The sequence below is a fragment of the Hemitrygon akajei genome, chromosome 13 (genome assembly GCF_048418815.1).
Source record: "Hemitrygon akajei chromosome 13, sHemAka1.3, whole genome shotgun sequence".
NCBI classification, from domain to species: Eukaryota; Metazoa; Chordata; class Chondrichthyes; order Myliobatiformes; family Dasyatidae; genus Hemitrygon; species Hemitrygon akajei.
The window spans coordinates 46,010,071-46,032,707 of NC_133136.1; the positions used below are offsets into that span (position 1 = coordinate 46,010,071).

General features: G+C 38.9%; 1 protein-coding gene across 1 annotated transcript in view; it reads right to left on the reverse strand.

Annotated features, from left to right (window-relative positions):
- adamts6 (ADAM metallopeptidase with thrombospondin type 1 motif, 6) overlaps positions 1–22,637 on the reverse strand; it is a 256,947-nt gene that overhangs the window by 203,452 nt on the left and 30,858 nt on the right. Inside the window, exons 5-7 of the mRNA XM_073064545.1 lie at positions 16,012–16,229; positions 8,686–8,769; positions 8,149–8,294 (exon numbers count right to left, since the gene is read on the reverse strand). Of these exons, the coding sequence (XP_072920646.1) occupies positions 8,149–8,294; positions 8,686–8,769; positions 16,012–16,229 (448 nt within the window). The remainder of the gene's footprint in view (positions 1–8,148; positions 8,295–8,685; positions 8,770–16,011; positions 16,230–22,637) is intronic.

Sequence of the window (22,637 nt, forward strand, 5' to 3'; positions counted from 1 at the left end):
CATTTCTAACTCCACTCTGTAATGCAGATTGTTAGAAGCTGCAGCTGGACGCACTTCTCACAGTTGTAGCTCTCACACTGAAGGCTTCCCACATCCCGCAAGAGGAGCATTCCACTAGCCTGCCTGGGACCTATACTATCCTAGCTGAGCAGATATGAAGAAAGAAGGGAGGAAAAAACTTCACCTAGAGCTTTTCTTTTCTTTGCTTTCTCTAACTGAAGCTTCTCTTCACTGAAGCCTCAAAGAGCTAAAGCCTCTAGATCACCACTCTGACTCTGCCCACTCAAGACAACGGCCGCAGCGCTTTCCCCTGCCTTCCTTTAATTTGCTCTTGCTAATCAATCCCAAATGGTCACTGGTCAAAGGTCTTTTTCTCATCTTGAAAAAAAAGGAAAGAAATGGTCAAAAAAAAGCACAACATATAATTACAATTAAGGGAAAACCCTACAAGTACAATTAAACTCTCAGGATTAATTCTTGTATTTATTCTATGTTAAAATGAACTATACAATTTTCAAAGCGGAGGCTGGAATATGTAAATTTTTCCCTTTAAAAAAAAATTTTCATTATTCTTTACGAAACTCTCTATGGTCTCTTTGTAATCTGCTTCAATCTTACAATCTTTCAAGATAAATGCACACTCCTCTAACTCCAGCTTCCTGAGAATATCTTACAGGAAAGTTTGAGGAGGTAGTTCTGGAGCTGAAGTCCGGTTAGCTGAATACTTAGCTGTCTGTGAAAGAGTGATAGAAAACTTCAAGAACCGCATATCAGTATTTTTAAAGAACCTGATTAATTGTCATCATTTGAGGCCATTCTTGGGTTCTTATACTATTTTTTTCCTGATCATGGCATTCCAATCTTTAAATTTTGGTGCCAAGAGTTAAACTTTCTTTGCCCCCACTATTGTCACTGTCACCAATGGAACCACACTAATTGAACCCTCACTAGAAGACAATTACCAAAAGTACAACCGTTAAATAAGGTTAAATGCTCAGTGACCACAAATCCAAATAAAACTTTGAACATCTTTCTACAGATTCAGGGAACTGAAGTTCCAAAAAAAAATCTTCAACCTATAATGTGCTGAATATTTCCAGCTTTTAGTTTTTATTTCAGATTTCCAGCTTCTAAAGTACTCTGTAAATGAAATACTTCATTTGATTTGAAAACAGCAATTCAGTTATTTATTTCTGTGCATGGACAGACTGTTCCTAATTAGATGACAATAATGTGATGTATGTATGCTGCATTCAGATATCTATTGTGAAAATAGCTTCCCAAAGGAGCTGGTGAACTCCATGTGTGCATCAATTGAAAGTTCCGTATTTGTAAATAAACCATCATTTTTTTAATTAATCAATAAGCTTCAAGACTTAGGCCTCAATACATCCTTGTGCAATTGGATCCTCAATTTCCTCACTTGCAGTCCCCAATCAATTCAGATTGGCAACAACATCTTCTCCACAGCTTCCATCACCACAGGGATGTGTGTTTAGCCCCCTGCTCTACTCACTTATGACTGTGTGGTTCCAATGCCATATTCACTTTGGTTGACAACACCTCTGTCAGAGGTTGAATTAAAAGTGGTGACGAGTCAGCATATAGGAAGGAGATTGAAAATCTGGGTGAGTGGTGTCATTACAACCACCTCTCACTCAATGTCTGCAAGACCAAGAAGCTACTTATTGATTTCAGTAGGAGGAAGCCAGATGTCCATGAACCAGTCTTCATTGGAGAATCAGGTGGTGTCACAAACACATATTCGGCAGCACAGCAGATACGGCAATTGCACTTGTGAATATGCACGTGTCAGCTAATTATTATTTCATTGAGATAGTATTTAACTCCATTCTTTTCATCGTAGTGCTTATTGCGACTTGAACACAGCACAGCAACACTTCACTGCCAGTTTGCTTTTGGCCTTGCCTGAGAAATTGGACTGTCAAATCAACACTATGAAGACTAGTGGTATTTGTTTTATATTAAGTGGTTCTTTTCAGCCGCAGTGTAGGCTTCGTTTTCCTTTTGAGTTTTAGTTAACGGCCCTGCTTGGCCTAGCGTTTATTATTTTCTTTTCCCTTTAAAACTGTTTGCATTAAAGTCTGTGAACTATCGACCCACTTCGGTGTCTCTCACTCCACACTCGGGCCATATCTGAACGGAGTTTCTACCTCCCATCCTATTCCTTTTAAAACACCTGTTTCCCAGGGAACCAATAGCAAACACCAAAGGGCATATGTACAAAATTAAGGGAGGGAAGTTTAGGGGAGACATCAGGGATAAGTTTTTTTTTTTACACAGAGGGTTGTGAGTGCCTGGAATGACTTGCCAGGGATGGTGGTGGAGGCTAAAACATTAAGGGTATTTAAGAGCCTCTTGGACAGGCATATGGATGAAAGAAAAATGGAGGGTTATGGGGTAGTGTGGGTTTAGTACTTTTTTTTAAAGGATTATATGGGTTGGCACAACATGGAGGGCTGAAGGGCCTGTACTGTGCTGTAGTGTTCTATGGTTCTACGATGTGTAGTGGACAGTGTATTGACTGGCTGCATCACATCCTGATACGGAAAGTCCTACAAAAAGTAATGACTATGGCCCAGTCCAACACAGGTAAATTTCTCTCCACCATTTAGGACATCTACATGGAACACTGTATTAGGAAAACATCATCCACCATCAGGGACCCATATCACCCAGATCATGCTCTCTTCCCGTTGCTGCCATCAGGAAGGTACAGGAGCCTCAGGACTCACACCACCAGGTTTTAACCATTTAGCCATTAGGCTCCAGAACCAAAGAGGATAACTTCACTGAAATTTACTTGCCCCATTGAAATGTTCATACAACCTATGTACTCACTTTCAAGGACTCTTCATCTCATGTTCTTGATATTTATTGCTTATTTATTTATTATTATTATTATTTCTTTCTTTTTGTACTTGCACAGTTTAGTGCCTTTTGCACACTGGCTGAGTACCCAAGATTATGCAGTCTTTCATTGATTTTATTATGGTTGTCATTCCATTATGGATTTATTGAGTATGCCCACAAGAAAATGGATATGAATCTGAAAGTGAAAATGAACAAGGTTGTATATGGTGTCATATATGTACTTTGATAACAAATTTACTTTAAACTTTGAATTGTATTACTGAATTCAAAACCATTTGTTAAGCCTCAGTACATGATGAGCTAGAAAAAGTCCTATCAGAAAAACTCTTCCATAAGTCTTTGATAGTTGCCAAAATCCTGACCCCAAAGTTATCAAAAGTTTTCAAGGCACCTAGTTTCACAGTCCTTCAAAAGCAAGAAAAGTGATTTTTAAAAATTTGAAGATTCAAATATCAAACAAAAGCTTTTCAGTACACTGGTAAATAATTCGAATCACTAACTCAAACATGAAGAATTTAAAGAAAAACTATCCTGCTTTATTCTTCTTTTATTGCAAATGGATAGATTCACACATCTTGCCCCAATTTAATTGTGGCGTGGTATCCAGATCAAATGCCCTAGCATAAATCTAAAACCAGCTTCTGCTCTTTGTTTGAATGTCAGGCAGAGTCCAGCAGCACAGCTCAATTATGAAACTGCTAAAGGAACTCAGCCAACAAGTTTGGGACATCTGCAATTGCACAGGACCCCTGAAATTTGCCAGACTCATGCTGGAAAATACTAGCAGTTTCATTTGGAACCTCTGTGAAAACACACCTAAAGACAGGTCACTGTTGCACCTAACTGTCAACAGACAGGGGATCTATTTTCAGATGCAGATTAAAATACTAAGACATAAACTGCTTCCAAATTGACCAGGTGTTACAGCCAACTGAAGTGTCATGAAGAAAAATGATCAACTGAAACTCAGCAGGGACTGAAAATAAGTCTGTTATCTTCCTGATTTTACTTTATAGCTTAGCAAGAGGTTCCAAGTTCCATAAAGCAGTTACATACTCCACCAGAATAGACTAAGGTCACTCTCCTGCCAGCTACCTTTCTTTCAGGTAGGAAAATACCTGTTATATATTTCTTCCTGAGTCTGCAGCTGAAGTTAAAACCTAACTACACAATGAAATTGTAGGCACAAATTTGCTTCCTATTGCTTCACGGTAGAATTCATTATTGAAGATAATAACTTGCAATTCCATAGAGCTACTTATCATTCTAATATATACATGCATCATTAAGTTATATATTATCTGCTTTAATTAATGCCAGTGTCAACAGAACCAAGCATTAATAAACGTACTGCAACATTGATTGTGTGAATCTTTAAAAATGTCCAGATAATATAAAAATTTGCCAAATCAAATTTTCTCCAAAATATCAGAAAACCTGTTGCACTTAAACACCACCTATCTAGGCAAAACAATTTCCCCACATGGCAAAGCAAAAGAGACCACAATGTTGCTGGAAAGAGTTTTTAAGAAGTGGCCATTTCGCCATTGAAAGGTGGGGCTATAAGGTGCTATAAGGGGCTATTTGTTAATGGATTTTCTGTTGATATCTGTGAGCTAAATTACATTCATATTGCCCTAATTGTCGATCAAAGTGATAATTGGCAAAGCTCCAAAAATGCTATTTTTCTCAATATTGATATATGTAAAGCAAAATTCTAAATATAATTTGAAACAGTGATATTCTTTATCATAGCTTGGAATTTAACTTCTATCAATGTGCATAGTTATATTTCGTACCAATTTGAAAAATCATGCATTTAAAAAACTTCTCTTTGCATTCTGTCCCAGACCAATCTACAATCACATTCCATTAAGTATTTATCTTAGTCCAAATAGGGAACTGATAGCAGAAAATATACAAATAGAATATACCTTCAACAACAAGAAAATACCTTTATTCTGACAGACAACTTTTTATCCCCCTTTGGCAGTGCACGTTAAACATAAATAGTGTCAAATGGGACTGCATTTCTGGGTCTAGTGCTTTTGGCTGTTTGCTCTGCAGTGACATTTTCTTGAGTGTATGAAGAAAGACATACATCTGCCTTATTGACCTCATTAGATAACAAACTGCAAATGTGTTACCACATACCAGTATGTTCTGTTCATTCTGCTCTGCAGCTAAAAACAGATATCACTGCTTGTGACATCTGGGAATGGGGCCCAGTAATTGATAGTAACTCTAAGCATGGTTACTAGGAGCAATACTACAACTTTCACTGGGCCAAGCATGCTGTAATTGCTAAACTCACATGGCCTAAAAATGAAAAACAATGGCATCTTTTCCTGGGCTATAAAATCAATTTTAGAGTATATTAATTAAAATTAGCCAACCCAAACCTGGATACAGCAGAGCTTAGCCATCGATTGTCAGATTAGGTGGACCACATCAAACTTTACTGCATTTTGCTCTTCTTTTCGAGTCACGAACATTGCTCCAACAACATCTGGGAGAAGCACAAAAAATGCTGGTGGAACTCAACATCTATGGAGGGAAATAGACAGCTGACATTTCTCGTCAGGACACTAACGAAGTCCTGATGAAGGATCTCAAGCTGAAACGTTGATTGCCCAAGTCCTGATGAAGCTCTTAACCCAAAATGTCGACTGCCCATTTCCTTTCATAGATGATCCCTGATTTGCAGAGTTCCTCAAATACTTTGTGTGTTGCTCCAGATTTCCAGCATCTGCAGTCTCTCATGTCAGCATCTTGCAGAGTTTATATTTCTGTAGTGCCCACAACCACCTTTGCCATGTACCCAGCCTTGCTACAAACAAAATACGTAAAGAATTTACAGATTTCAACGTTAGGGCAATGAAGGCCACACATCTGGTACCACTACTTCTCCCTTCCCTGTTCCTAACCCTTTGCCAAAATGCCAAAGCCTCCCTTGTTCCCAACCTGTTCAGAGGCTGTAGCCTCCAGAACGAAAACTGATCAGCTAAAACCAAGCAGAGACTAGAGATCAATCTGCTATCTTCCTGACCTATAAAGTTCAGCTACTCACTGGCAAAACTGACTAAGCCATTAAGAAATCTGCTGATGTAATCTAGAAACTAATTTCAAGTGGAGGTATTATAAATCACTGATTGATAAAAATGCAGAGTGTTGGAACAAAATATCACTGCCCTCCAGATCACAAATGTAGTAGAGGACCCAAACCTTCACTCAGCTACAGTCAATACAGGGGCCTTGTAAAAAATGGTGCATAATTTATCTTTAATTTATGTTTTTCTTGTGAATGTTGCTTAGATGATGCTATTTGACGGTGATGCTTCATTGCACTTGTGCATTCATTTTTTTGGCCATTTGACAATAAACTCAATTTGACATGACTTGGAAGACTAGAAAACGAAAGGGGATTAAAAAGCTCTAATATGAACACAGGGAATTTCACCCTTACATTATTTCTTATTTTCTTATTTAGAGATTCAGCACAGTATCAGGCCCTTCCTGCCCAATGAGCTCACACTGCCCAATTACACCCATGTGACCAATTAACCCTTCTGTCTTGGGAATGTGGGAGGAAACCAGAGCACCCAGACGAAGCCCACACGGTCATAGGGAAAACATACAAACTTCTTACACACAGCAGTGGGCATTGAACCCGAGTTGCTGGCACTGCAGTTGTGTTATACTAATCACTACACAACCGTGTCACCCCTTGCTTTGCTAAAGTCTTGCTTTAATTCATTATGGAATTAAAGCAAAAGTTTATTTTAAGCTATTATCAAAAATGGTGCCATATTCCTACCTATGGTTGAAAGAAATTCAAAACACAACTGTAACTTTTCTGGCAATTGCTTGAACCGAATTCTCTTATACAGAATGCTAGTTTGAGAAGCAGCACTGGTTTTTCTAAATATGGTACTTGTAAATTTCAATGCATTTTACTGCATTTAAATCACAAGTGACATAAAAAGAAAAATATTCAGAAATACATCACATGTTTTAAAATGTATTTTTTATTTCTTATTCTCTGGCACAGAACTGGTCATTTCTTCCAAACTGACAAATAGTCACATTTGCCTTACACACAGGAATTAATGCTGTGCAAATATTTTTTTTAGAGTTTTGATATTGCTCAATGTTATTTCTAAGTTTAAAATTGTTCCTGACTAATAATGCAATCAAGTGTCTATGTACGCTGAAATGCAATCTATTGGATTGCTTTAAGCAAGATTCTACAAGATTTTAATACATGCTACAGGTATATTAGATATATTAGAAATTCCTTGATGCTGCTCTTTGATGCTGATTAGTATCCTTTCTTCTTAATCCCTTGATGATTCTAAGTCAACTGCATGTAAACTCAAGTAATATAAAACTCCACAGACCTTCAATGCGCAAATTACTTAAGACAGTCACAAACAGATTGAGATGAAATGTTAGACCATAAGGCCGTAAGACATAGGAGCAGAATTAAGCCATTCAGCCCATCAAGTCTGCTCCGCCATTCCATCATAGTTGATTTAATATCCCTCTTAACCCCATTATGCCCCATAATCTTCGATGCCCTTACTAATCAAACAATTATGAATCTCCACTTTAAGTATATCCAATAGCTTGGCCCCCACAGCAATTTGTGGCAATTAATTCCACAGATTCACCACCTCCAGCCAAAGAAATTCCTCTTCTTCTCTGTTCTAAAGGGAAGTCCTTGTATTTTGAGGCTGCACCACAGGTCCTAGACTCCCCCATTACAGGAAACATCCTCTCCACATCCATTCTATCAAGGCCTTTCAATATTCAATAGGTTTCAATGAGATCCATCCCTCATTCTTCTATACTCCAATGAGTACAGGACGAGAGCCATGAAATATTGGAAGTTTGAAGTTAAAATGATTGAGTAGTGCAGTATAATAAGGATGGTACCCAAAGTAAATCCTGTTCTGATATCTATTCATCTCCAAAGCTGAACTGTACACATTAGATTAGTTAAAGTCCATAGCCTCTTGAATGGTTAGAGGGAGGAGTGGAACCTCCTAGGAGTTGAGATTGGGTATTAGTAATTCAGTACTTTCTCATACAGGCTAGCTCGGATTAATCAAATATGAAACTTAAATGAAGGAAACTTAAAGAGCTTGAATCAAATATTCTGAAGTGAACATGTACATTACTAGTCACAAAACACAAGATTTTGCTTTGTCATAAGAACCCATATGCAAATATCCAGAACATTCATCTTACCTAGTAATTAAAACAGCGTTATCATGATGAGCAATCCCATTTTCTGGAATGGTGTTTCCATCATTTTGGTGAGAAAGAATGGATTTCTGCCATTTACAGAAGCTGTCCAAGGACTTGTCTGCATGATGATTTATCTCCAAGTTTGGCTACAATGCAACAAGTATACCAAAGAAATCCAAGCACATTACTCAGCAACCAGGTTTTCTTCACAGAATAATAATGATAATTAATAAGTGTAGTTTCTTTTTTTTTGAAAACTACCCTTTGCTTCATTTAAGAATTTTCTATTTTGGTATATTTTGTTGCCTGATTTTGGTCTAACAGGTTATTAAACACATCAAGGAAAGAAGAATCAAAGAATCATTACTCACACACAAAAATTCCTATTGAAAACATTAATAATGTGGCTAAATGTCAAACCAATATATTTCTTTTCCAGCTTTTTTTCCACAATAGAACTTCACTTCTGATTCATCAAAATATTCATACACAAGATATTATTGTTTTACTCTAGCTAGTTTGGATTCCTCCTCTTACCTGATCTTCAGTAAGAACAATCAGACGAGTGATAATAATGTTCACAACATTTCCTAGACTGGAATCACGGTAAAGTTTGGCAACCTGACCTCCAGAAAATAAGAAAAGACACAAAGTCAGACAAAAGTAAAATTCCTCAATTTCTTTCTTTTATACAAAAACGCTAGTAACAGCAATTTCATGATTAAATATAGCTGCATGTAGATAAGTCTATACAATAATTAACCCAATGCAGAGCCTCATTTGCTCAATTAACATCTGCTTTAAAGGCCATAAAGTCTGGGAAAGTGCACCACAAATTCTGATTAATGTTCTCAGCTGTGAGGACTGCATGCCAAAAATATTGTGCTAGAAAATTATTTCTCAAGTTTAAGAAACAGTATCTTAAGTTTTAAAGTAACCACCAAATTAAATGTACATGTTCTCACATATCTGCTTTGTTTATATATCTGCATTTATACACAAGCAGAGGTCATTATACACTGCAAGAGGTAATGTGTCGCCCACATACTTCAGGTAGCTATGTTATATATAATCGACTGCTTGAACTTTGGAGGCATTTTAACCCTTTCTCTATCTGTTAGAAACTTGACTTGGGCATTTGAAACAGGATTTAGTCAACTTTCTGGACCAATATCAGAATTTTAAAATCAAGATCCTAAGAATATCTGTCTAAGTCCATCAGTAATTTCAAGTATCGATGACTTAAGGGCATAAATCATCAAAAAAAACAATTTGTTCCCAGGAAGGATTTAAGTTCCCTGTTATCAAAGGTAGAGTTCCTATCAATAGACACTATTAACAATAGTGGTGTCCCACCAACCACGATAAGGGGACCATTAGCCTTCTTTGTCCTTGCACTTTACTTGTCTTCTCCAAATAGACAGACTCTTCTTCCAAATTGCCAAAATCCCTTTATTCCCCAACATTGAAAATAAAAGCTAAGCAGCTCTTCTCATCAGCATCGAAACTGTAATCATTCATAAATCTGACAACGATATGCTTCCAAGGCCTTGTTGCTAATACTAATTGGGCTTCCTCAGACACCACTCTAGATGGGCCAGAATCCTACCTGGTACTTGAAATATGCACCATTAGCAACCTATTATATACCTTTTGCAAATATTGATTTGTTTCTTCAAACCGCATATCTAATCCCAAATGTGTACTCTGAGAAGTGCCGGATGAGATTCTTCACAAAGAATATGAAGGAAAATTCATTGGTCACTCTTGCGGAGCTCCTCATAGTCAAGTTCAAAATGTCAAATATTTTGGCTGTTTTCTAATAATTATAATTATATAAGCTCTGGAAATCTTACCAATCTTTATTTGAGCAACACAAATAAATACCCATAATTAAAACTTTTGTTAAAGAAAACCTGGAATTCACTGCATTGACTTCAAGGTCCACAATTTTTCTTCCATTTCCTCTGTTTATCTGGCATATTAAAGAGTGACATGAAGCAAATACTAACATCCACATGTCAATTCCATGGAATGATGCTGGAAAACCTCTTCAGATCCCAGGCCTTCTTCTACTTAAAAACTTACTCCTCATTGTGGATCCTTCTCAACTGTCCTACACCCAAGTTGTATCCAACTCTCACTAAACCTGACCAAAAGGCAGATCATTGCCTCCACATGATCAACTTACTTCACAACCAATGACTTAAATGACCTTTCAGATCCTGTCCCTCAACCTATGACTTGACATTTCCTGTGACTTCTGCCCCAGACGCAACTTTGTGATCATCAATCACCCCCGTAGCCACTTTATCCATAATAAAAATCGTAATCCTTAATATATGTGCAAGTTCTTTTTCTACCCATATATGATGAATCAAGAAGGGGCATGAAAAACTTCTCAATAACATTCACCTTGTTTATTCCATTCTCCATATCTAAACTGTGCATCTATACACAAATCGTAAGTTATATTTTTACACACAGAATACTATTTCTCTTTGAAAAGAGATATTTATATAGTTTTACAATGGCTCTGATCATTTCCAAGGATCTTAAGTTCAAGTTCAAGTAGAATGTTGTAGTTCAAATAGAGCGTTGTAGCATTGTTGCCCAGTGCTAGACTCAAGCAAATCTTCTTTGACACAATGGTGCCATTTCTTTCACAGTCTATGCCAGATCAATTTTTGGAATGCACAGATAATCATATACAGTAATTTACTCTTGCACATCTCTTGCTGGAATTAAGTTATTTCATGTTCACTTCTGACTTTTATCTCTGAACCATACATTCTAGTTCTGAATGTCAGATTTGTTATGTGATCTGGACACAAACACTGACAGGTCATTTAAAATGCTTCTCTTTGTAACGCAAGTCACAATTTTATTAAGAAGCGCCATATCAAGTGCTTATTCTTAGACTCAGACAAAGATTTTTTGAAACAAAATCAATTGTAGTCTGAAGCTTTCACTGCATTAGAAATTCAGCAATATTTTAACTTACTGCGGAATATTTCATCATTGTAAAATATTGCATCATACTGCACCTGAGCTAATTTACTGTTGGACATCAAAGTGTTGAATTAAAGCTTCCCTGAAATGCTTGTCTTCTGTGTTTCTTTGAGAATTGTCACTAATCACTCGCTGCACTATTTGATGCCCGATAGGGCTATGTATTATTTTATTTGATCAAAGAGTCAAATGAACTAAATGAAACTGAGAACCGTTGTCCGAGATTAGTTCTTCTGATAAGCCATGACAAAAGAAAATAGGAAAATGGATTTCACTACTTTGCTGATGACACTACACTGATTGGCCTAATCTCAAATAATGAGACAGTCTACAGAGAGGAAGTCATCACCCTGACACAGTGGGGTCAAGAAAACAACCTCTCCCTCAGTGTAACAAAAACAAAGGAACTGGTTATGGACTACAGGAGGATTGGAGACAGGCGTCAATGACATCAATGGATCTGGCGTTGGGAGGGTGAACAGCTTTAAGTTCCTCAGCATAAACATCACCGAGGATCTCACATGGTCTGTACATACCGCCTGTGTAGTGAAAAAGGCGCAACTGCGCCTGTTACACCTCAGATGGTTGAAGAAGTTTGTCATGAGTCCCCAATTCCCAAGGACTTTCTACAAGGGTACAATTGACTGGCAGCATCACTACCTGGTATGGGAACTATAATTCCCTCAATCACAGGACTCTGCAGAGAGTGGTGCTGACAGCTCAGTGCATCTGTAGATGTGAACTTCACACTATTCAGGACATTTACAAAGACAGGTGTGTGAAAAGGGCCCAGATCATTGGGAACCCGAGTCACCCCAACCACAAACTGTTCCAGCTGCTACCATCCGGGAAACAGTACCACAGCATAAAAGCCAGGACCACCAAGCTCTGGAACAGCTTCTTCCACCAGGCCATCAGACTGATTAATTCATGCTGATCAACTGTATTTCTATGTTATATTGACTGTACATACTATTTACTATAAATTACAATAAATTGCACATTTAGATGGAGACATAATGTAAAGATTTTTACTCCTCATGTATATGAAGGATGTAAGCAATAAAGTCAATTCAATTGTTGGATTAAAGAATCCAATTTGTTTCAACTGAATAGATCTCGAGTATTTGTCTTTGAATGCTAAGATGTAACCAATCCCCTTTTCACAATAGTGTACACTTTGGAATGGTCTTGTTGGCCATTTTCAAAAGCATAGGTACTATTGGAGACACAAGAAACTGTGGATGTTTTAGTATGGAGCAAAACAGCAAACTGCTGCGGGAACTCAGCGAGTCAAATAGCATCTGTGGAACCAGAGGGATCATCAATGTTTGTTGCTGGCTGATGTTGTTGGCTTAGAGGTGCAATCTACACTTCTCTACTAGTTCTTCCAGAGTTTTAGCCAAACCAGACCAGCAAACAGAACTTCTGACTAACTTCTTGATACTTGTGATCCTATTGCATTTATTCAGCACAAACCTCTACTAAAACGTTCAGTGTGAAGTTCTCAACATTCACACATGACCATTCTGTATTCCCATTTGATAAAATCTGTCCCCAGCATCAACTCAGATAGATGATCATGGCTCCATGTCCTCAACAGGACATTTATCTGATTCAGGATATCATTCCAAAAGTTTTCTATTTCCTAATCTGGGAACAGTGCCGTAGTGGTTAGCAGAATGCTATATCAGGGCCATCTGTAAGGAGTTCTCCCTGTAACCAAGTGGATTTCGACTAGGTGCTCCAATTTCCACCCACAGTCCAAAGATGTATGATTAGCGATAGTAAGTTATGGGCTTGCTCTGTTGGCACCAAAAGCCTGGTGACACGTGGGCTGCCCAGCACAATCCTCACTGATTTGATTTAACACAAGTGATGCACTTCACTGTATCACACACAAAATGCTAGAGGAACTCAGCAGACTAGGCAGCATCAATGGAAAAGAGTAAACAATCAACGTTTTGGATCAAGATTCTTTAGGACTGATTAAGGATCTTGACCTGAAACATCCACTGTTTACTCTTTTCCAGAGAATCTGCCTAGCCTGCTGAGTTCCTCCAACATTTTGAGTGTGTTACTTGGATTTCCAGCAGATCTTCTCTTGTCATTTCACTGTACGTTTTGACATACACGTGATAAATAAAGCTAATCTTTCATCTGTAAATATAGTATTTTTTCTTAACTTATTTGTTATTAGGTATGTTGTCTCCAAACATGATCATTTTCTATTTTCAATGCAAATATCATGCTTTAAAACCTCTGCTTGAATTCTCAAATTGTGATCGTAATATCACATCTTTATCAGATTTTCTTTCAAACCTTCATATTTATTTCATGATATACTGACATTAAAAGGATGATCTATCTTCACATTATCTATTATCATCCACAGCCACTGTAATCTACTTTGGAACATAACTTCCTAAAAAAAAAATCAATGGTTTGTGACGTAGATAAAAAGTCTACCAATTGATAAAATGCTTTAAGTCCAAGGAATTTTAATGCCACATTCTCTCACAATTCATCAACATGCCTAATACACATTTGGCTTTTCCTGACTATTGTTTATTACATGATTAATGACAACTCCTGTTCTACAATTTAATACATCATACGCAAGCTTGAACGTAAGTATTATACTGCAGTGAGCTAACAAAAAGCACTTCCAAGAATATTCTTGCATAATCATTTTCAGTTCTTTGCCTCAACACTTGTTTTCATATTTCTTTAGTCACTGATGTAATGTTAGTTCTTTAACAAAAACTGGCAAATACCCTACATAAGTTTCACTACAGCATGGTAACGTTCTAGGTTTTGCGTGGTCTTCTGTTTTTCTTATCTTTACAATAGCCTCCAAGTTTTACTTTGACTGCTGTAATTCACATTAATTCTACTTTTAATCCAAGATAAAGCACTCCATTCTGCATGACCACACACTTGCCTCTTTGAATTCTTAAAACTACCTGAACTCTTCTTCCAATGTGCAGATGTTGTTCCTTTCTAGCTATTATAACCTCTTGATTATAACTTCTTGGCCAATTTTTTAACATTCACCTTGTGTCAAATTTTTAATGAACAGGACAATGTAAAATAAATAAATTCAGCAAAGAGAAAACTATTATGATTAATCTGACCCTCTAAGACTGGGCCCAAGTCCCTGAGAGCACATTTTAGACAGACAGTGCTATATGCTCATAATCATCTATCCTTGCAGTTTAATGGACAAAAGTCTGGGAAAGCATTCTTGCAATTTCCCAACACTGCATCGGGTGAGGCTCCATCCAGAAATCGGGATTTTAAAAATTAACACAAGAAATTCATAAAATAATGAGAACTGTACCCTGGAACACTTTTCACAAACTCTTGCAGGCAATTTTGAAAAATCCTACCTAATTAACCTACCTGAATATTTATTCCCTAGAGCACAGGAGAATGAGGGAAGATTTGATAGAGGTATACAAAATCATGAGGGGTGTAGAGAGGGTAACTGCAAGAAGGCTTTTTCCACTGAGGTTGGATGACACTAGAACTAGGGTTAAAAGTGAAATATTTACGGAAAACTTGAGAAGGAACCTCTTCACTCAAATGATGGTGAAAGTGTGGAAAAAACTGACAGTGGAAGTGGTGAATACAGGTTCAATTTTGACAGTTAAGAGAAACTTGCATAGGTATACGGATGTGAGGGGTACAGAAGGCTATGTTCCAGGTATAGGTCGATGAGACCAGGCAGATCAGATGGGCTGAGGACCCTGTTTCTGTGCTGTAGTGTTCTTTGACTCTATGATTTTCTTTGACTATGGAAGACATTCATTGGTGAAAAATTGTACTTCTTGATGTGCATAAGTTCTTGATGTGCATTGCTGAAGACAGGACAATGGAACTCTAAGAGAAGACTATAGGTCAATGTAGACCCAATCACAAGACTTGTTTTAAAGCGAAATTCTCTGCTGCTACCACTTAGATAATTGATTCTAGCTAGCAACTCAACCAACTGAAAACAAGAGTGTCCCAAATTATCATAAATTGCTTTAATTTCATTCTTACTGTCCTGCACTCACATACAGTAGCACCATCTATCTCTCTCTAATAAACAGCAGATTATTGGAGTTGATAAAAATGATTAATTTAATCTTGAATCAAATTGGAGAATACTGTAAGTAGGCAGTTAATATGCCCAGGAGAGTTACCCACCAATCTCCTACCTTTACATTGGTTTTGATTTAAAAGCACAATGTGCTAGAACTTGCAATTTTTACTGCAGCTGTACCTGGCAACTGGTTCACAGACTTGTCCAGTGAAGACATTGAGGGGAGGACCTAGGACCACCAAAATAATTACTGCATCTTCAACATTACATTCCTTGGGGGCGGCCAGCAGTCTTCACCTTGATTACACATTGCATATTTAGATCTCCCCATATTTGCTCTGCTCTGGGATTTGAAATCACATATCATTTAAAAACTGTGTGACTTACCTCTAACAATGAGCATCCCTTTTGTGTTAAGCCAGCAGTCTCCTGACACCTGAGTTACTGCATTCCCTAGTCCAACTACCACTCATCATCTGCAGCTTTCATTTATTTCAAAACCGCTAGCATATTCCCAGCCAAATGAATAATGCTCCCATTTTACCTTGCCCTTTAGTCATTTTAGGAAAAGATTAAGAATTATAATCTGCTGTACTAAATGCAAGTGCAGGGCATTTGAAATTCCACTGTTCTGCTTTATTAGAGACATTTGCTCATTCATTTAAGGAGACCAATGCCCCTGCTGAAAGAGTAGAAGAATTGTAGGCATAATTTGTGCAAAACCCAAAAACAGTTGTAAAGTACAAAGGGATAAAACTTACAATATTCATTACAGACAGGATATAATGTTCGATGTCCTTACGGCCATGGTATCCCACCATCATTTTGTCTGCTACTACCAGAGTTTCCACAAAGCGCTCAAGGCTTACTGATCTCTTTTGTCGATGGGGACTATTTGTAGTTCTGTTATTTGGCAACGAGGTTGAAACAGCTGAGAGATCGTTTAACCACCAAGGCTTTCTTCTTCGTGTGTGGTCTTCTGGAAGTGAAGATAATCAACCACGTTAGCTGGGTTAGTGGCTTAGCATCTTACAGTCCAGCTGCTTTTTACTGTGTAGTTTCACTCTCATAAATTGAAGCTATCAGGAATTAAAGGGCATGAAAACCTAGGAAGGACATTATTGGTTCAAATTTTAAACAAAATGAACACACACACTTGAAATTTCTATGCCAGTTCTTGATAGCTTACTTGTAGGCTTCAAACCCTTTGGAGGCCACCTTGCAATACTAGTTAACTGGCTCTACAGATCCCAGCCATGCCTTTAAATCCTGAAATGGTTCCAACTTCAGACCTGCCTAGTTAAGCAATTTTCCTCATGTCTTTCTAAATACATTAAACAACAAAATCTATCTAGATTAGCAAGAAATGAAATTTATAAACCAATGATAATTCCATTACGCTGGACAGGTGACTGCTCTTCATGGTTATCAATAGTACTAATACTAGCACCCTTGCAACATCTGAACACAAGTCAGTCAATTCTAGGCTGTACTGTGTTCATAATCAATGAATAATTTTGGCACAAGCACATGTCAATTTATGCACAGGGATGTTTTACAAAACAACAGCCCAAACTTTTATTGACTTCAGAAAGAAATATTACTCAAGATATTGGAGGAATTTCAAAGATCACTCACATCCATCCAAATGTGCATGTGGTGCCTCAGTTTAACATATTATGCTCTGTCCAGTATGTCACTATGCTTGTACTCCTTCCCAATCATACAATTCTAATTAAACTCAAGGCCAAATGCTATCCAGGTAAGTAAGTGGCAACTACCCTCATATGTCAGAGCCTATGGTTCTGCCCCTCAGTCATGGTGATGACATTTCAAATGCTCACTGCTGCCATAGGCAATTGACACACTGTCCATCACAGACTGGTACGGAAACATGAACGCCCTGAATAGAAAAGCCTACTGAAAGTAGTGGTTACAGCTCAATCCTTCACGGGTAAAGAACTCCCCCACCCGTAAGCACATTTGTCACAGGAAAGCAGCAGCCTTCATCAAGGACCACCAACATCCAGGCAATGCTCTCCTCTCACTGGAGCCATCAGTAAGGAGATGCAGAAGCTTCAGGACCCACACACCAGGGTCAGGAACAGTTATTACCCCCCAATCATCAGGCTCTTGAACTAAGGGGCATAACTTCACTCACCCAAAAACTGAACTGTTCCCGCAACTTGTGGATTCACTTCCTATGACTCTTCATTTCATATTCTCCATATTTATTGTTTATTGTTTCCTGACTGGAAACCTGGAACTACTGGGCCTAAACACCTCCCTCTGCAACTGGATCCTAGACTTTCTAACTGGCAGACCTCAGTCAGTCCGGATCAGGAGCAGCATCTCTAACACCATCACACGGAGCATGGGGACCCCCCACAGCTGTGTGCTCAGTCCACTGCTGTTCACTCTGCTGACCCATGACTGTCCTGCAATACACAGCTCGAAACACATCATCAAGTTCACCGATGACATGATCGTGGTGGGTCTCATTAGCAAGAACGACAGCATACAGAGAGGAGGTGCAGCAGCTAACAGACTGGTGCAGAGCCAACAACCTGTCTCTGAATGTGAACAAAACAAAAGAGATGGTTGTTGACTTCAGGAGGGCACGGAGCGACCACTCTCTGCTGAACATCGATGGCTCCTCGGTAGAGATTATTAAGAGCACCAAATTTCTTGGTGTTCACCTGGCAGAGAATCTCACCTGGTCCCTCAACACCAGCTCCATGGCCAAGAAAGCCCAGCAGTGTCTCTACTTTCTGCAAAGGCTGAGAAAAGTCCACCTCTCACTCCCCATCCTCACTACATTCTACAGAGGATGTACCGAGAGCATCCTTAGCAGCTGCATCACTGCCTGGTTTGGGAATTGCACCATCTTGGATCGCAAGACTCTGCAGCGGATAGTGAGGTCAGCTGAGAAGATCATCGGGGTCTCTGTACCCGCTACTACAGTCATTTACACCACACGCTGCACCCGCAAAGCTAACAGTATTGTGAAGGACCCCACGCACCCCTCATACAAACTCTTCTCCCTCCTAACATCTGGCAAAAGGTACTGAAGCATTCGGGCTCTCATGATCAGACTGTGCAACGGTTTCTTCCCCAAGCCATCAGACTCCTCAATACTCAGAGTCTAGACTGACATCTACATCATTTATTACAGTCGGCCCTCCTTATTCGTGGGTTCTGCATGCACGGATTCAACCAACTGCGGATCGGGAAAACCCAGAAGTTCTCTCTCCGGCACTCGTTGTTTGAGCACGTACAGACTATTTTTTCTTGTCATTATTCCCCAAACAATAGAGTGTAACAACTATTTACATAGCATTTACATTGTATTAGCTATTATAAGTAATCTAGAGATGATTTAAAAGCACAGGCAGCCTGGGTTATGAACGAGTTCCATTCCTGAGTCCATCTTTAAGTCAGATTTGAAGTCAGAACAGGTACATCCGGTATTATGTAGCCTCAGTTAGTAAAACGTTTATCTTAGTATATAATATATATTTTACCTTTCTATGCAGATAAAACACTTAAGAAAAATATGTATTTCAATAATTAAACCACTGCATTGCTTCGTAATAACTGTAGCTTCCATCGGGGCAGGACCTTTCAAATGCTCCATTAAAATTGTTCCAATCGTTGCCCAACTGTAGACCGATGGCATTTCACCTCTTTCCGATCGCTTTATTACTTTATTTCCAATTGCGATTGTGATTATTTTCGTGAACAGAAACACTGCAGATTCAGAGCTGCGCTGGGTCCTAGATTCCACCGCACTGATACAGGTTAAATAAGGTCCAGGGTTCCGCTGGGTCCTAAAGACCAACGCACTGAACCAGGTTAAATAAGGGACTTGATCATCCGTGTTTTTTGGTATCCACAGGGGGGTCCCAGAACCAATCCCTCACGGATAAGGAGGACCAACTGTGTTATATTGTAATTTGTCCTCTACTGTGCCTAATGTGTTGTTCAATAATTATTGCACTGCCCTGCACTGTTTTGTGCACTTTATGTAGTCTTGTGCAGGTCTGTAGTCTAGTGCAGTTTTTATGTTGTTTTACGTAGTCTAGTGTAGCCTTGTGCTGTCTCACATAGTCTAGTGTAGTTTTCTGTTGTTCCATGTAGCACCAGGGTCCTGGAGGAATGTTGTTTCGTTTTTACTGTGTACTGTACCAGCAGTTTATGGTCGAAATGGCAATAAACTTGACTTATTTCTTTATTACTATTATTTTGTTTTTTTTTAAATTTTTGTATTTACATAGTGGTTGTTTGTCCGTATTATTGTGCACGGATTTTCATTGATTCTATTGTGTTTCTTTGTATTTACTGTGATTGCCTGTAAGAAAATAAATCTCAGGGTTTTATATGGTGACATATATATACCGATAATAAATTTACTTTGTACAGTTCCTGGATGTCTCCAAAGAAGTTTACAAGTAGACAATAAACAATAGGTGCAGGAGTAGGCCATTTGGCCCTTCAAGCCAGCACCGCTATTCAATGTGACCATGGCTGATCATCCACAATCAGTACTCTGTTCCTGCCTTCTCCCCATATCCCTTGACTCTGCTATCTTTAAGAGCTCTATCTAACTCTTAGATAGTAGTTCAAATGTGTTCTTATATTTTTCAAATAATAAATTCTCTTAAAATTGTGCGAACTATTGGAAATTAATTATAAACAAACAGAAAGTGCACTTCACTTGTTAATTAAAGCCTGCAATTCAATTCAAATCATTGGGGTTACTGTTGTTTCACCAGCCATTCCATGTGAAAAACTGATGAGATGGAGATCAGTTTGTGCTTTGCTCTTGAACTCAGTGGTCCAGTACAGAGAGATAAATTCCAAGGATGCTGCCAGGACTCAAGGGACTGATTTATAGGGAGAGCTTGGACAGGCGAGAACTTTGTTCCTTAGAGTGTAGGAGACAGAGGTGTTTGTATATAGGTATAGAAAATTATTAAGGGCATAGAGACAAGAGTGAATGCACTCAGTCTTTTCTATGAGTTAAGAAATTAAATAATAGAAGGCATTGGTTTAAGTTGCGAGGGAAAAGATTTAAGAGAACCTGAGGAGTCAGTTTTTTTAAAAAGGGTGATAACTATGTGAAATCACTTTTTTTGAAAAGGTGATATCTATGTGGAATCACCTGCCAGAGGAAGCGGTTGAAGCAAATTCGAAACAACTTTTTAAAGACAATATGTGGATTGGAAAAGTTTAGTAGTTTATGGGCCAAATGTCAGCAAATAGGAGTAGCTTAGATGTGGCATCCTGGTTAGCATGGATCAGTTGGATGGAGGGCCTGTTTCTATGCTCTATAACGCTAAGCCTCTATGGTGGAGCAGAAAGCAAATGTTCATGATCCATGGATTGCAGCTACCACCTCATATATTTTCCTTTTTCAGTACAGAGGAAAAGGCATGCAACCTAGTCACTAGACCAGAGTTTGTACCAGCACTTGCATCACTGATCCAGAGAAAGAACTTCAAATCCCAGATTAGTAGCCTGGGAAATCAAATTCAAGTATTTAAATAAACTGGATATAAAATGCATATACCAGAAGTGGCAACTGTTAAACTACTGTATGGAACTCCTAAACCAAAACCTATCAGGTGCATGCTAAAGAACAATCCACTTGCCTAGATACATGCAATGCCAACAACTTTCATGAAACTCAATACTACCCAAGATAAAGCTGCCCACTTAATTGGCACAACATCAAGCACCTTAAACATGCATCAGCACACAGCAGCCCACAGATGCTTCAGTATATATCATTTATAAAATAAACCACTGTTATTTTCAGACAGAACATTCCAATGCTCTGTCCTCTACCATAAAGGACAAGGGTAGCCATTCTGAATTGGAAGTTTATCGCAAGTCCTCCACTATTACCTGGCCCAAACCCTGAGCATTCCTACCTGTCAGAACCTTCACCTGAAGGACTGCAGAAGTTTAAGAAGGTGGCTCAAGGACAATCAGGAATGAGCTATAAACTTTTTCACTGATATCCAAATATTAGCAGAATATACGCAAGGAGCCAAGGCTTGGAGGGAGAGGTATTGGATTTTAAAAGAGGGAAGTCTCGGGATCTTCTGATGAGCTTTCCTTAACACAAGCTGGGACAGAGGCATAAGATTTTAAAAGAGATAGGTCTTGGGAATTGCTGGTAAATTGTCCTTACACAGGACCCTGAAAGAGGCACATTGGCAAATTGTTAGTTAATAGTTCATTGACAAATTAACAGGTGCGAATAGAAAGAAGGTATGGTCATACAGGGTAGCCATTTTGAAGCAGGCCAGAGTTGGTGTATGAACTGAGGCCTTGACTTAAGACACTTTAATGTGAAGGGGCAGGGTAAGAAAGGCTTCAGTGAGAATTCATAGGTAAATGTCTATTTGTTCTCTATGAATCATTAGTCCTTTAAGCAAGGTGGCAGTTAGGGCAAAGGACTGCTTCTGCAAGATGTAGAACTCACGGTTTTGCTGATGACTGCACCCTACTGCAGCTCCTGGCAGACTGGGTCGAGGGGCTAAAGCTAGAGTTGAATGCATGAATGATGTTTTGGGAGGGTAAGGGCTTCATAGATGAGGCTTGTATGGAGGGGATCATGCTCAGAGAGATAGGTTGCAGATAGATGTGTGACCACCAGGTGAGGTAAGGTGACTAGGCAGGGCTCTCATGAGGCCATTCCCCTCAGCTGATGACCTATCAGGCACAGCACCAGCATCCGAGGCAGTGGCACTGTAGCTGGCTGAGACTCAGCAGCAGGGAAGGGTGAAGTCAGGCAGAGCAATAATGATAGGAGATCTGATACTTATGGGACAGACAGGAGATTCTGTGGCTATGAAACATATCAGGATGGTATATTGCCTCCTGGACGCCAGGGTAGAGGAAGTCTCTGAGTGCCTGCTGAATACTCTCAAGGGGGAGGATGAGCAGCCAGAGGTCATGGGGTACACTGGCACTGATGACCTAAGTAGAATGGGGGAAGAGGTCAACAACGGGAATAAAGTAGCGGGGGATGTGCTATTAATCAGAGACAAATATCACAGCTCCTCTCAGAGGGGGACATAACCAATGGCTCATCCACTGAGTCAATATGGAAATAACTCAAATAAAGTGAAACACTCTGCTGAGATTATAATGTAGATTTCCCCCAACCCCAAGAAGCCACATGGTCATTAAGGAACAGATATGCAGGAAGGGAAAGGTGTTAATACAACAGGATTGTTGTCGTTGGTGATTTCAACTTCTCTAATATACAGGTAGACAGGGACTTCCTTAGAACATTAGAAAGTTTTTGATAAGAACAGGCCATTCAGCCCAATAAAGCTTGCCAAATTCCTATTCACTAATATGTTGAAATAAC